This window comes from Platichthys flesus, chromosome 9 (genome assembly GCF_949316205.1).
Source record: "Platichthys flesus chromosome 9, fPlaFle2.1, whole genome shotgun sequence".
In the NCBI taxonomy this organism is placed as follows: domain Eukaryota; kingdom Metazoa; phylum Chordata; class Actinopteri; order Pleuronectiformes; family Pleuronectidae; genus Platichthys; species Platichthys flesus.
The window spans coordinates 15472980-15489314 of NC_084953.1; the positions used below are offsets into that span (position 1 = coordinate 15472980).

The window sequence follows — 16335 nt, forward strand, 5'->3', positions numbered from 1 at the left end:
GAGGATCTTTGTTTTGTTTATTGAGAGCACAGCATACCAGTGAAAATCTGCGTGTGAGTGAGACTTTCATGAACAGGACCCCAGACGAGCCTCCACTCGTTTCAGTGGGACGACAGAATTGCACACCAATTAGGCCACTGGATCTCATTCCCTCCCATCACAGGTTGATGTGGAGAAACAAACGAGCCCTTTTTATGGCTCATAATGAGAGTGAGAGGGCTTTAACGCAGCAAGTGGATGTTTCCTCATGTGTGTGTTGGCTCTGAGCAAATCTCATGTCAATTCCTGCCAGCCAATAAAGGCCCTTAGTTGCTATAGGGATGGGGTGTCCATGGCAACAGTGTGAAATCTGGGGGCATGTTGTTTAGCGGGCAACACACAAAAGTAACAGATCGGGGGGGGAAATAGAAGTGATAGACGGCCGTGGTGCGTCCTTTCAAACCCAGACAGGCTCCTTAAGCAATGAAACAAGTAAGACAAAAAGTAAGACTAGATTTTTTTTATATTTAAAAAAAAAGGTGAGAAAAATAAATTACTGCATGGACTTGATGGACCAAAGACAATCAAAGATGGTGAAGTCTCTGCTTGTCCATCATTCTTTCAACGACACGTTCACAGAATCCAACATACAAAACTGAACCATAAACAAATAATTTTCAACTATTTATAAAAATAATTCCCTTCAACCTCAGTAAGGAATTAAATTTTAATATCAACTTCACACAAAACCTCTTTTAAGTCGTATTAGCTATACGGTACATACCATCCAAAACAGATGAAATTCTCCCATTTCAAGTCATTCTGACCAAAAACACATCAAGTCAATAGGACTACTAAGTCTTTTTGGGAAGATGCATTTGTTTACAGTACAAACACAAACACTTGGTGCAGTCTGAGGTATAGTTGGAGTCTACCGAGGAGAAAAGGTTGTTTAAAACTCTTTGAAGATAGTTATTGTTGTAGGTGAGACCAAACAGATTCAATGTTCTCCCTTTGAACTAAATACTTTAAAGTACATCAGTGCTGCAGGTAGCTTGTGTAAATGCGAAAGCTGGAGAACAAAAATAAATATAAAAATATCTGATCTGAGGGTTTTTACTAATCAGATTCATGCATACTTTAAATCGCCAGGCTAGAACAGAATTACTTTATAATGCAGGTAAGAATGGAGAAAACACCAGTGTCTCCTCCAAGTGTTATTTTTTTTTTATCTCAACCACATACACATACACACGTACTGGCTTAAAAAAAAAATCCCTTTCCTCCACTGACTGAGAAGCAGTTAGTAGCATTTCAATATCACATTAATTAATCACAGTTGGACAAAAAGGCAAATAAAAGCTATTAAATGTATATAATGTTCCATTAGGAGAGCAGCAGCTGCATAACTGTGCTGGACCTATGTAATGGATATGGCAATATATAAAACGCTGGCATTAAGAGCCTATAGTCAGCTGTCCCTGGTTGATCATAAATAACTCTGTGAGGATTATATGTAGTTTTCTAAAACTAAAGATATGTTCAAATAAATATGTCCTTGTTTAAAATGTAGGCAGCTTAAAATGTAACCTGAGTAAATCTCAAGAGGTTCAACTATGTTTGTAACTCTGAGGTGGTAGCTGAGGATGAACTGTTCCCTAACTGCTCAAACTCTGAGTGCTGATAAGATCACTGGCCAAGAGGAAGAGCTTTAACACCGTGAACAGTCACTTCTAATTGCATGTTCTTCCAGTGAAACACACTCACTCATGCACACAAGCCAAGCAGGCAGAGGGTGACGACCTCGCTTCAGGCAGCGAGGTCGTCCGAGGCGGGTTCGAAGTCACTGGTACGCAGAGCATTTGACAGCGCCCGTCTACGAGCCAGTCTGGAGTTGGAAGGAGGAGAAAGCCTCATGGAGCAAACGATCCCTCCGACGTCCTCCTGCTGCTCGTCGTGCTGGGAGAGCTGCCGGTTGAAGGCGATGGCTTCTGCTGCGAACTGGGTCAGGTCTTTGGTGCTGCTGTTCCTGGAAGTACAGAGGAGGCAGAGGAGGATAAGAGAGGAAGCGGACGCTTTGTAATTTGCTCCAGTGTTCACACATTGTCTTCTCTCTGCATCTTCTCATTCACTCCCACACTCAGGAGGTTTTCCCACCAACCACACAGGCCTATTGTTTTGTGGTGCTAACTGTTATTCTTACCTCTGTAAAACATGAGGGGTTGTAAGACCTCTCTCTGGAGCGTTCTGTAGAGGAAAAAGAGAGGAATTAAAGTACCTAATCACACCTTAAAATAAGCTTGTCATCACAATGGAAGAATTAGTCTAGTGCATAGATATAACGATACATACCCCCTGGACCCAAGGGTGCTTTAGGACCTGAGCGGCACTGAGGCGAAGCATGGCGTCCCGAACCAGCAGCTTGGAGATGAGATCCTTGGCCCCCGCTGTGATGTGAGACCAGTCCTTTTCTGGAAACTCATACTGGCCCTGCTGGATGCTCTCAAACAGGTTGCTCTGAGGACAGACAATCATAAGACATGCTGTGAAACTCTTCTGCTCTTCTGTTGTTCAACTATAAGAAGCAGAGGCAACATTCTCCACACAAACAGAACTGGTAAAAAATAAGTAAAGTCTCATCAAACTGGAGGTGGTTTCATGCATTATTTTGCATGTCAATATATTTGTCTTTGTCTTCAGTACATTCACACACAAGGTGAATATTACACAGGGACAACGCCACATCCTTTTAAGGTTATTTTCATTGGCACAAATCCTGCATGTAATATTTATTTTTGTTGAGCCTATTCAGTTGCCTGAATCATAACACGACTACAAAACTAGAAGACGTTCACCATTGAGAAGCTGGAACCAGGAAAGTCTCACTAGTTTTGTTTTTTGTATTTAAACTTCATCTACAAAAAAAAAGAGCTGAGATACCACAGTAACACAGAATAATCTCAGTTAAAAGAGGAGGCAACCATAATGAAGTTTTCAAAAACTGCTGTAGCTTTAATAGTATCTTTGCTTCAGTGGTGATAGGGAAGTATTCGGTACTTTCGTTCTGTAAAGACTGTGAGAAGTGAACACAGACAATGAGCGAGCACTGAGACCCATTAGACAACCGTACCTGGCAGGTTCTGCAGGTTTCTCCCCGGTCCCAACCACAGTCGGTGCCGCAGTGGCCTGTGAAGGGGGGGCTGCCGCTCAGCAGGATGTAGAGGATGACCCCGAGGCTCCAGAGGTCACAGCGCTTGTCGTAGAAGGAGGCTTCATCAGTAAAGACCTCCACTACTTCTGGAGCCATGTACTCAGCTGAGCCACACTAAGAGAGGACAAAATAAACACAGGAGGAGTCAAGTCAGTTTTTAGAGCATAGGATAAGATGGTGAATATCTCATGTCCGTTTAAAGGTCTTCTGCACACAAATCGAGTTACCAACTACTCGCTGTTAGCGACCACCAGCAGGTGCTAGGGGGTAACTTCTTATATGCACTTTAGCCTCATCAGCTGTTTACATACATACAGGCCTGAGTTGAGAATACGCTGAGGCTAAAAGGTAAATCGGACTGGCTAATGGCTTGTATGGCAACACTATGAAAGCCAGGAAGCTCGCTCAGTAGCTCAGACGTCATTACCTCTGTGCTTTTTTAAGCTGAACTCCTACTGTCACACGCAGCAGAGTCAAAAGATGTCCCATAATAGAATTGTAAACTTTACATCGATTCTGTTTGTGTGCTACAAATTCCAAACCAGACTTACCGGTGTGGTGAGCTCTGGAGTCGTAATGGGTGTACAGGCACTGCTGAGCTTCACTCCGCTTCCCAAGTCAAAATCACAGATCTTCACTGGCGACACCTGAGTAAAGAGATCGAGGAAAAACATTATTGTGCTATTAGAGGTACTTGTTGTCCTTCTGAAAGGGTTGTTGTCTCTTAATGGCCACTTACCTGATCAGTGTTTTCACAAAGGATGTTCTCCAGCTTAAGGTCTCTGTGGGCAATGCCTGTAGACAAGCACATTGTCACCATGATGATCCATAAATTCTCAGTTTGGACTTTGCTAGGAAAGTTGGGCTGTTGACCCACCTTTAGTGTGTAAGAAGTCAAGTGCTTGGGCAATATCCCTGACGACCTTACTGGCCTCCAGCTCATCGAAGTGCTTTCGATTCTGGATGTGTGTGAGGATGGAGCCTGAGGGAAGAGAAGAAAATCACTTGTAGCAGTCAGTGCATGTTATTATGAGTCATCTGGAACCACTAAACTCACTGTACATGTGAGGTTAGGGAGTCTTTTGTACTCACCTCCACGGAGCTTTTCAAATACCAAATAGAAGCATGTGCTATCTTCAAAGAACTGGATCAGTTCCAAAACATTCCTGTACCAAGATATTTCCAGCAGATTAGAGTCTGATTCATTCTGTGCTGTTTTTCCATTTAAAAATCTCTCTTAAAAAACGAAAAGCGCTCACTTGTTCCCCTGACACTGGTAGAGTGTCTCCACTTCCCGAAAGACGCGGCTGCGGCTGTGACCTGCACTTTTCTCTATCATCTATGCCAAATAAACAGACAGAGCATGGTTAGTTGTCTGAATAACATATATTTTCAAACTGTTTCACTTACAGCGCTGGCTTTAGATTCTTTTTTATCATTATTATATAATTATTTTATATATTTTTATGTTTGAACTTTTTAAGAAGATTTGGCTATAAAAGAGTGTCCATCCTCAGCAAATCTACACAGTTAAGTTTAAATGACTACATGACAAATGTCCTTACTTACCTTCACAGCAAACTCCTGTCCGTTCTGTAGACTTATGCATCCTTGAACTTTAGCAAATGCCCCCTGACCAAGAACCTCATCTGTCAGCTTGTACAGGTCTGAAAAAAGGAAGCAAATTCAAATCCACAGCAGGTGTACGCCAAGTAGTGGAAATGGTAACCTTTTCTGTATTTTCATTAAAAGGTCTCCCCATAACAGGAGTTTTCTTACCATCAAAAGTGCCAGTGAAGCTGTCTGTTGCCCTAGTTCTTTTCTTCTTCTTTCTTTTAGCTGCGTCTGGGATATTCACTGGCTGGCTTTTCTCTAAATCTGCTACAAAACAGAAAAAACACAATGGACTGCATTTATCAAGTGTTTTCCTGTCTTAACAAGCACTCGAAGCAGGTGTGAAACATCCGCTTATTCAGATACACAATACATACAGCATCTATCACTTATACATCCCAATAATACTTTGGCAGCACAGGCATCAGGAGCAATTTGGGGTTTATCATCTCTCGCCTAGTGACATTTTGACATGTTGACTTTGAAGAACCAGAGGATCAAACCACCAACCCAACCATTAGTGAACAACATGCTGTAACTTCTCATGGTATCTGTTTAAACAAGTTAAGTTTGAGACCTATGTCAAGTATGACAGATATTAAGGAATATCCAGAATCCCAGATCCTTTCCACCTGCCCACCCTGGAAATACCATACTATCTATCACACTACAGATAGAGGCAGTTGGTATGAATAGTCCTTCCCACAGCCATCTGTCCAGGGTGTTTGTATACTGATACAAACACACTGAAAACAAGACCAACATGGAACTGCCACGTTGGTCTTGTTTTCCGTGTTTTTAAAAACATTTAATTTAGATTTCCCACAGTGATACACTAAACAAAGCAAGAGGACAAAACAAAAGTCTATGTTTTGTTTGTAGTATTGATACTGCGTGCTATCATCTAAATTGTTGAGAAAGCTGTTGTACCTGATGGGCCCTGGGAAAGGTGCCGTCTTTCCTCTGTGGGGATCTCATTCTCCTCAGTTGCCCCAGAGCTCTGCCCTATGTGACCCATAGACAGGGAGTTACCCTGTAACAGGAGGAAGACACATAGGAGGGGGAGAGAGGGAGGGGAAGTGTTAGAGTGGTCAGAAAGATCAGTCGGTTTAACTTAGTGACTTTATAGAAATGTAAACTGGAAATTTCTTATCCTTCATCACGACGACATACAACTGAAAAATCCTTTAGCAAAACTGAACCACTATAGCAACGTAGTCATTTCATTACTGTTGCAACATCGTTGGCTAACTTCCCCTTTGGCAGTCTGCCAAATCAGAGGCCCAATGTGAATACGGGAAACACCAGGACAGGCCTTATCTCACCCTGGATATTACCAGAAAGACTCACACAGCCGCTCACAGCGCATGACTCATGGAGTCTGATGAAACTTCTGCTTCAGTGTGGATAACCATGAATCTGTCTGTGTGTGTGTGTGTGTGTGTGTGTGTGTGTACCACTTTCTGGCATCGACCACAATGTGTTTCAGGAAGCTAGTGAAATTGTGAAATGTCCAGTGATAACTGTACCTGGAGAGGCTGCTGGAAGACTTGCAGCTCCGACATCACGCTGTACCTCACCATACCTGCAACTGTGCCACACAAATATTCAGTTAGTCTGGAAATGAACTGCATCAGAACAGACGTAGATACACGTCATTACAAGTCAGACTTCCAGTGAAAGAATGTGAGCAATGAACAAATCAGAGCAGTCAATCTCCCAATGTTCCCTCCTTCTTTCACTGTGACACACTTTATTTGTCGATGGTTGCAGTTTTTGATCGACTGAGAGTCTAAACTGTCGGTTAGTTAGCGTTAGCCTTCTGTCCAGCGGGTAACAGCAAGTACCGGGCTACTATTAAACACTTAACATGTTACTGACGCTGGATATATTTGGCTCACTGTTGACGTAGTTTGCTAACGTTCTTGAATAAAACAGAGCAAAACAACCACTAATAATATATACATCGATAATTAGCATTTGCAATGTTGTGGCACAAATGTGGGCACCGTCAAGAAGAGATAAATGAAAATAGAAACCAAGCCAGCATGATATAAAAGCAAGAGTTAGCCTTCTGATCCGACAAAATGCTGCTGGGGTTAGCCGCAGCTAGCTAGCTAAAATAAACCTTAGCTTGCTTAACAGCTAAAGCGTCTATTTGCTAGGTTGTGCTGAGACACCGGTTAGCGAGCGTTAAAACGAAGCTGTAGATGCAATAAAAGCCTTCCTCACCTGCTTCAAACCAGCCAGGTTCCCTCTGTCAGAGCCTTGGGCAGCTGATGTAAGCATCCATAGCTGAGATCCATCACACAGACAGCCAGTGACGCGCGGGGCGGGAAAACACAATAACAGACGTTTGACCCCTCCCATTTCCGCATGCCCGTGTCTCCCATTGGTCGAGAACTAAGCTACCTCTACTACGTCACTTGGCCATGTTCCCCGCCACATCCCCACTCTACGTAGAGGGAATTGACAGAGTGCATTATCATCTCTATTTATACACAGAGGGTGTGTTTGTAGGTGCTCATCGCGACGTAGTGGGCGTAAGTATTTGTGTGTGTGTATCCATAGTGCCATAGTGAGTGTGTGTGTGTGTGTGTGTGTGTATGTGTGGCTATGGTGTGTGTGTGTGTGTGTGTGTGTGTGTATGTGTGTGCCTGTGTGTGTCCATAGTGCCATAGTGTTTGTGTTTATGCGTGTTTATGCGTCTATGCCTGTGTGTGTGTATGTGTGTCCATAGTACTATAGGTTGTGTGTGTAGTGTGTATACTGTAAGTGTGTATGTGTGTATGGTGCCATAGTGTGTGTATATTTGTGTTTATATGTGTGTATTTGTGTCAATGACGTGTGTGTGTGTATACATTGTCTCCTTTAAACATAATCATCACAGTGTTTTTGATGCTTGTGTGGTGCAGTGTCATAATAATAACACACAATATCTTTGGTCATTTTCAGGCTGTATTTTTTATGTCAAGTTCAAACTAGAAAAAACATCAAGTAAAATACAAACTTTGATTGGTCGAAAAATAATCAACAATGCATATCTAAACTTATAAAAAAGGTCGGACGCAAACATACATGCAGTAAAGGAAAGGGTTAAGGACATGCAGTATTATAAAGCAATACAAAGTCCACAAAGATGGCATCACTGCACTGTAAAGTAAACACACGTGTGAAAGTACAGCGTCACCATCTGAAGAAGTGTGTTACAAAAAACACTCATGCAAATATATGAGAAAAATCTAAAAGTTCTTTGTTTTGAGTGTCTTTGAAGCTGGTGTTTTTTCACGGGGCTCAGATAACGTCGGAAATGTAAACTCCTTTGTCCATGTGGTTCTGTTCAATTGCAGATCTTATCCGTCATCGCTTTCTGTAGGCAGAGAAAACAAAGGACACGTTAAACACGTCAAGCTCATATTATATTTTACGAGGGGATGATTGTTTTATTGTCAAATACAATAAGGAAATTAACATATTGTTCCTACAGGACCTATACAACAATCGACTTGGCTACTTAAGGTAGGACAATAAAACCGTGTCTGTTCATGTGATTCATTTGTCTCATCCCTGTTTCACGTTGGGATTGGAATTACACGGGCCGAGCAATGTAATGATAACTGTGGCCTTTTATTGACGTGTGGAGAACCATTCTCCATCGGCTCATATGTGATGCAGCTCCCTTTATTGGAAAAGTACTATGCAAACTCCTGTCTCATTATGACGGCACAAAGTCGGCAATTTCTCTTATGTGGGCTGTTGCTGCAAACCGAACCAATATCTATAAAGAAGTTAATGAGTTTCTTTCATGATGGAGAACTGAGGGGGGAGGAGATGCTGATTTCTTTCCCAGTATGAGCGAAAATGATGTGTGTGTATTGTTGAACACGTGTTGTTGTGTTAAATGCCTAGACAGAGATTGTGTAGCATGTACAAGCTTCAGGACAAATTGTCTGCACTGCGCTGGCAAAGATGAAACTCAGCGTCATTGCAGCATGGTGCATGGCCAGGTTATAGACTTGACCCGCTGACATTTTCTTCCAGACTGCGAGTCATGAGAGTGACACTGACAACTCATCCGCTAGAAACCATCTAACTGATCCTCTCCCTCACTTCGCCCTGACACATATCGAGGTCGCTCTATCGTCTCACCAGGGGCTCCAGCTCAGAGTGATCGATGAGGTTGAACTCTGTGATGAAGTAGTAGTAATGCTTGTAGCAGGTGTTGATGTGGGCCTCTGCGCCCATGCTGCAGACGCTGTCGAAGTGATGGATGTAAACGTGCACGAAGACTCTGAAGAGGCGGCTCAGGATCTTCTTGCACACCTGCTGGAAGTTTTTCGGGAAGGGTACACCTGAAGCGGAAAAGAAAAAGAAGTGTCACAGAAATTACAAGACTTCCACCTGGAAAATTGTTGCATTTGATAATATAATATATACTTTCTATATTTCTCCATTCCCTTAAAAATCTGATTATCATGGATAAGTGAGAGGAGAGCACTAAACTTATATTACATTGCAGCTGTAGTCCAAAAAGTGTCAAAAGACAGTTTCAAAACCGTTGGACCGCTGTTCCGTCCCCCCCCGTCCGCCCCCTGAGCTCATATACCTCCATTACGACCAAGAAATGTTGATGGCCACATTAGGTGCTGAGATAAAATAAGACCAGGATCAGCCGTTCACTCTCCTCTAAATGTCAGCCTGGTCGTTTCATTAACCTCTGCCTGAACTTTATCATCCCATTTGCGATGTTGATGACGGGGGAACACACTTCGGCTCCGATGCTGCACAACGTTAGTGTCGGCTGCGCTCATTCATGCATTAGGTGACACGCTCAATAATGACCCATGGTTTTCATTTGTCGCCCCCTCACACACACCTACTCTGGTGGGGAAGATGTCCTCATTGTTGATGAGGGACTCGATCCAGTCCATCAGCAGGTTCATGTACTTGAGGGCGGGCAGCTTGGTGGGCTTCTTGTAGTCGTCCCCGTCCTGCCACCTGTACTCGTACCTCAGCCCCCCGGACATGATGGGACACGTGCGCTCGGTGCAGTACTCGCTCATCGTGCCGTAGATCAGGTTGATCCGGTTGAAGAAATCCACCACGTGGACGGCGATCCAGTCATTGATGTTCTCTCCCTCTGGCAGCTGAACCACCTTCCTCAGGTCCAGGCCGGACTTGAGCGAGGCCTGGGCCTTCTTGTACAGCTCAAATCGCTGGGTGCCGGGCTCGAACCGCTTCCTTGGCCTGAATGTTTTGTCTTTGCTGAACACTTGTCCAAGACACAACGCCATTGACTTTGACGTTTCCCCCGAGATAAGGGGAGAATGAGCGCTCCAGAATGATGATTAGTTTTGAGTTTTGTAGAGGGTGACCTTCCTGAGCGAGGGAAGCAGGCTGGTGGCAGCTCTGAAATCAGGTCATGCGGGGTCAGCGTCTGTCATGCAAAGATTGCACGGGCGCTTGTTTTCAGATGGCGAGGCCGTCCCTGTGAAACAGGAAAACAGGAGAAGTCGGCTTAGGCAACAATGACAAAGAACATGAGCAGATAGAGCCACAGAACGACACACATCTCTGTCAATTGTCAACAAAGAGGTTTTATAAAAAAAATGGGCATAACATTCAAGTTTACGACAGACATGTCAAAAACTTGGTCGTTAAAAAGAATCATGTTCAACTATCTTGAAATGATATCTCTATCTTGGACAAGAATTGATGTGCCATGAAGGATAAGGCGTGCTATACTGCGGTGGAGAGGCTGTGAGGAAACCTTTCTCGTAAACTGTTATATGTTGTCGATTGTGTTGCGTACTTATATGTTCTGTCGACCTATATGTTAACTCCCGGGGATCAGAGAGAAATGGCAGAACTGAGGATAAGGTTGACTGTGACTTTGTTGTAAATATTTCTGAGGTAATGCCATGTTCCTTTTGTTGTTTGAAATAATTTGAATGAAATAATGTAAATACTAGCCAGAGTGCCTATAGCAAAGGAAACAGACGGACAAACCAGTGAGTCCATCACAAATGCACCATTATTGCATCATCTGCTCTTTGTGACCAAAATTACCCCATCACAAGATTATCATTAGTTCCCAGTGATATAAATAGAAGATGTTTCATTCTGTTTTGGAAAAATAGTTTTCAAAAAAGCCCTCAAAAATCAGGCCACTAGAGTCAAGTAGAACTGTGGGAATGAATAACAGGCTGCAGCTCAGTGAGGATGAAAAAAGACTTTCAATGCAATGTGAGAGAAAAGCTCCTCGGCCCAGTTGTTGTTGCTCAGGGAGAACAGAGGACTATCACTCCCATTCACAACAGTGGTGTGTAAATGTTGATGCTTTAAAACACTGAACCTGACTACTGAATTGGAAACAGAGAGTCAGCCCCTACCTCGGGATGTGACTCTCGGGATATGACAGGGGTTCAAAGGTTCAAGGTATCTTTATTATCCCAGAAGGGCAATTAGTCGTAGAGCCAACAGTAACCACACAAGGCTAAAAACCCATAATCACAATGACTAATTTAAAAGGCCGGTGGCAGCAGGAGTAAATCATTTTTTTTATCCTCTACTTCTGTATCTTTGCAGGCTGTAGCTGAGGCAACGAAAGGTCACTCTATAGTGGCTGGCTGAATTCATTGAGGTCTACAAGGTCTTCTTGACCTCGTACAGGTGATGAAGGCTATCTATCCATGTAGATACCACTTATCCTTTGAGGATCATGAGAGCGGGGAACTGGAGCCGATTCCAGCTGGACATGTCGCGGGTGTATCGCAGGGACAACATAAAATGACAAACTAGCGTGAACTCTCACATTCATACAGTCAATTTAGAGTCTACAATTAACTTGACTCCCAATCTGCATCTTTGGCTCACTGACAAATCAAACAAACCCAACACAGCAAGAACCGTCCGAACCTGGATTCATACAGAGAACCCTCTTGCTGTGAGATGACAGCGCTAACCAGGGTCGTGGCGGCAATTTTGCTGCACACATCGACAATAACCTGCACCCTTTGAGAAGGAGGAGAAAGTATGAAGGGATGAAACACTACTCCTAAATTATTGACTGATGATTGTATTTATTTCTGGTACCCATTAACCGTCTGGCAGGTAATACACACTGATTGAGGGTGGGACCTCTCTGAATGATTATGTCCGCCAGTGCCTTAATTGCTATGATAAAACGTGACCTGTAGCATTTGAATATTAAGAAGGCTATTTTTAAGTCTGAAGAAAGAACGTGAACCTGATGGGGAAAAAAATAACTACAAAAGTTTATTGAAGGACTGATATATTTTTGGAAAGTTAGCCTCCTGTAATTGAATATCTTAAACTACCACGATGATACAGAGCTGTACTGACTTAATCCAAGTTAAACTATGCGACACCTTCAGGAAAAGACTTGTCACAACATAAAATAATTTTGTGGTATTTTCAGTTTCATTTTTTTATATCTGAGCTTTTGTGTTTTGTCATGACTTATTTTCTTATGCCGAAATGTGTACAGCTCTTCTGCGTCACTCATTGTACTTTGTTCAGTTGGCCGCTGTCAATTTGAAACGCAGAAATATTAGTTTTGACTTGGTTTAGAAAAAAACAATAGCGTGAAAAGTTTATTAGAAATAAACAATAAATTCACATAAAGGATTGTAAGGGGTTAATTTCAATGTGTTACACTGGCGACTGTCCGTGGAAATGTGTGTTGGTGTTCAGTGCCCTGGAGGATTCAAACATGTCGCCTCTGTGGGTTCATTTGACACTGAAGTCCCACTCAAGTGACTGCGGTTGCAACACGACACTATACATCCGCATTTGTGTCCCGAGTCTGTTTTGCAGCACACGTCTTAACATTTCCTGTGGTCACTTCTCAATTTAAAAGAAGTTCCGCTCTCTGAATTATCATCCGTCACAGAAAATCACAGAGGCCTCACGTGTTTGTAAGGTTCCTTTTTTGTTTCACCCTTGGAGGGAACGGTGAGGATTTCAAACAGCACATAGTGTTGGACATATGAGAAGGGGCACTTTAACTTTCCACTAGCCTCCACAGTCCGTCTGATCTCAGCTTCAAACTCACCACTGGGGGAGCGTGAATACGTGGTCATGAGATAGCTCTTAAAATGGGTCCATAACAAAAGGGCTTGTGTGGAGGGGCTTAAAGTCATGGTGTTTCGTTCTCTCCCAGTCAAATCTCAAACTTGGGTGAAGAAGGCGTGAACGTTTGCTCAAACGGTGACATCATGTGAGAGAGAATGACTTCAGTTTGCATCTCTGCCTGTCTGAACAGCCTCCTGCATGTCTGAAGCATGTCATACCATGTGGGTGTTGGCAGCCCTGCATGCATATTCCCAGTGTTTTCATGGACTTTGCTTCTGACACAAGTCGAACACAAAGCTTGACACAAAAAGGAAAAAAGAGAGCGGGAGCAATAGAAGAGACGGAGGGAGATAAAAAAAAGAGAGATTACTGAATGGAAAAACCTGTCTGCACTGTACCTGGCTGAAATCCTGGAGAGTCTGGAGTCAGGCTGGCAAGTCATGGGAACTTCAGGAATGATTTTTGACGTTGGATCCTTTCAAATTCCCTGTGGAGGTCAGCTCCAGCCACTCTGTACCCCCCCCACCCTCCCCTCCTCTCGAGCCCCTCTGGGTCTTCTCCCTCCGTTGGAAATTCTCCCTCCCCACCGGCCACGCCAGACCGAGAGGCTCCAACTTCCCTCGGCTGCAGAGACGGAGTCACAGTGAGGGGAGAAAAAGTTGTTTGGCTTCTCTTCCTGTTGGTGATGTCACATCCTGACTTTGTCTACTTTGCCCTGCTGCTGCTGCTGCTGCTCCCGCTGTCTATGTGTAGGTGGGTGGGTGTGTATATGGAGGACCTATAAATTGAAAGAGAAGAAGGGCTGGTAAAGGTCTCTTCAAACCCCCACTCGGGCCTCCCTCTGTTCCATTTTTTCCCCCCTTCTTCTTCTCCTCATCCTGTAAGCAGAGGAGCCAGCCCACTTGCCCCATCAAAGCCCAGCCCACTGGTTTAAAGGTCCTGAGAAAACAACCCCTCCTCTTAAGCCACATATAGGACACAAGCAGCAGAATGATCCCACAGACATTTCTAGATGTTTGGCAGAACACACCGCTCTTTGTATTTGTGAAGTCTCAGTAACATATCATTTAAATTCTTGGTCTTCTAAGGACGTTGTAGTTGAACTCTGACTTTATAGCCTTAAATAGAAAATGAGCTATATACTCTTTTTTTTTCAAACAGACAAGAATCTGCGTTCACCAAGCGAGGCGTGTTCGACTGAGCCGGTCCATTTTCCCTGTGCCCTGGAGGGCCGAGTGTTCCTCTGATAGCTGCTCCCTTTGTCTGGGAGTTGAATAGGTGCCACAGAAATTGCAAAGGGTGTCTATTTTCTCTCCTGTGTAATGAAACACAACCTGCAAAAAGAAGCTGGCTATAGACCTTTTGTGACATGATTCTCAGTGTGAGGGATGGAACTGTTGGATGGGATAAAGTGACAACAGGCTCTAGTGTTTGGGTTTGCCGCTGTACGGACCGATTAAGAATAACTGTATGATTTCTGTTAGGAAAATGCAGCTGCAGATGTTTAGAAGTGTGGAGTCAACAGTCGATGGGTTGTAGAGGACACTATAGTTTATGGATACCTATTGATTAAGGAGCAAAAGTCAGATGCAACAACTCTAACAATAACGTTTTGTTTTGGCCTTCCTATATAGTTACGGGTTTCCTCTCTATTTTGAACACACGCTATGTTGTTTCATAATGCAGTACTGCTGTTTGATGGATCCTCCCTGCACAACTAACATACATTTGAATTTATGTAATTCATCTATTGCCACTAGACTGGAGGGAGTCTAAACCTCCCATATCTCATGCTTGATGGATTCAAGATACTTTTATTCTATTATGTTGTTAGAACTTAATATACGTTTACTAACCCCAAACTCCAATAGCAAGATCACAGAGAAAAGGAAATTCTGAGATGCAGTGACCAAGCATATCCACTTGGGGTCACCATTACTGTTTCTAATGAAAGGCACATTATAACTTCTGTATCTATTGATGAGGCAATGAGTAACACATCTGAGAGAAAATCAATATAAAACCAGTTTCTAAAATCCAAAAATATAAAAGCAACTTTTATAGGCTTTCAAATATATGTAGTAAAGTAGAAAATACAATAAAATTTTATCTGAAATGTGTATCAAATGCAGCATAGAATGACACACACAATAATTCTCCATCTTCTTTGTGTGCTTTGTTGCTCATGGGAATGAGCAGGCAGTGAGGCGTAGGTGGTAGAGTGGTCGTTTCCCAACAAGACAGTTGGTGGTTCAATTCCCACTCTTCCCCATCTGCATGCCGAGGCGACAATTTCAATAGGGCCTTACTGTCTGTCAGTGACTGTCAGTGCTCGGGCCCTAATTATCCTATTTCATACTGGAATAGGCTACACTACTGCTATTTTTGATATTTTAAATTTGTAATTAGGTGTGGATTTATGAAAATGTAGATTTAATAATACTTTGCATGTATAATATAATCAAAGTGGAAGTGGTCAAGTTTCACCACTACTTTGATAAACCTGCCAAACTCAATTTTGAAAAGTCTTCAGTCCTTTATATTTAAAACAATTACATGAGCTCTAACTAAAAGACCAAAAATGAGGATCAAACTGGACCTGGTTAAACAATCACTATTCAACTTTTTTCAAAGATTCAACGCAGCAGTGACTTACCGATTCACTGGATGTGTATGTATATCCCGCAGCTACATGGCCTGCTTTGCCCTCGGTGTGACTGTCACCACACAGACATGTGACATAGGAGGAAGTTGAGTCATTCAGGCTTTCTTCCCCCTATGATCATATTTCAGCATAGTACACAAAGTCATTATTCACCAAAACACACTACCGGTCGCTCAAAGCCCTTAAACCGCACATTCAAAACAGATTAAGGACAAAGTTGACACAAACACCTGAGGAGAGTGGAGGAAAGTGATGAGCCTGTTGTTTAAACCGCTGCCACCATCTTATCAGATAAAGTGAAAGTCAAATCGATTTCATTTTCACTTTCTTTAACATCCGTTGCATTTGCAACCTTTTCAGCAATTCCTTAGAGAATAATTGGATTGATTCGAGAATAACAAAATTAATAACCAGACATGTTTGGAGGACTGATTTTATGAGTGTGTGTAATTTGGAGCAGATCAAACAAAAAATGTGGATCGAGTGAATTCAAATGTTCTCTTGAGGGGACTTTTGGGCCTTGGCAGATGCAAGCACTCACTCAGGGATCTTCATCTTTATATATATAATATTGAAATATATTGTATAATTTATACACTATTTATTATCAGTTCAGCCTTTGTCTGTACCTTAAAATGTATTGATTTGTTAAGTGGACTTGCTTTTTGTCCCAATAGTATGACTTTGTGAATAGATAACGGTCCCCACAACATGATAAATAACTGGACCACACACACAGACACACACACACACATATGCACACACACAC

At 42.7% G+C, this 16335-nt stretch overlaps 2 protein-coding genes across 5 annotated transcripts; both read right to left on the reverse strand.

Moving 5' to 3' along the window:
- On the reverse strand, positions 1-7127 carry mknk1 (MAPK interacting serine/threonine kinase 1). 3 transcript variants are annotated; one of them, XM_062395778.1, is made up of 14 exons: positions 7037-7127; positions 6334-6395; positions 5735-5837; positions 4970-5068; positions 4760-4857; positions 4450-4529; positions 4283-4356; positions 4068-4172; positions 3930-3985; positions 3742-3837; positions 3110-3304; positions 2332-2496; positions 2183-2226; positions 1-2008 (listed from the first exon to the last, which is right to left on the reverse strand). In XM_062395778.1, exons 2-14 carry the CDS (start codon positions 6385-6387, stop codon positions 1789-1791), a joined length of 1389 nt encoding a protein of 462 aa, XP_062251762.1. In that variant the 5' UTR covers positions 6388-6395; positions 7037-7127; the 3' UTR covers positions 1-1788. The 3 variants fall into 3 exon arrangements, with proteins under 3 accessions (XP_062251762.1, XP_062251761.1, XP_062251763.1); XM_062395777.1 differs by having other exon boundaries at positions 4970-5071; XM_062395779.1 differs by lacking the exon at positions 6334-6395 and having other exon boundaries at positions 7037-7109.
- A 615-nt stretch (positions 7128-7742) lies between these two features.
- mob3c (MOB kinase activator 3C) lies at positions 7743-13746 on the reverse strand. Of its 2 annotated transcripts, XM_062396369.1 has the most exons (4): positions 13300-13736; positions 9681-10292; positions 8954-9156; positions 7743-8174 (listed from the first exon to the last, which is right to left on the reverse strand). In XM_062396369.1, the coding sequence occupies exons 2-4, from the start codon at positions 10096-10098 to the stop codon at positions 8145-8147; spliced, it is 651 nt and encodes a 216-aa protein (XP_062252353.1). In that variant the 5' UTR covers positions 10099-10292; positions 13300-13736; the 3' UTR covers positions 7743-8144. The 2 variants fall into 2 exon arrangements, with proteins under 2 accessions (XP_062252353.1, XP_062252354.1); XM_062396370.1 differs by lacking the exon at positions 7743-8174 and having other exon boundaries at positions 8965-9156; positions 9685-10292; positions 13300-13746.
- Between the last annotated feature and the right edge of the window lie 2589 nt (positions 13747-16335).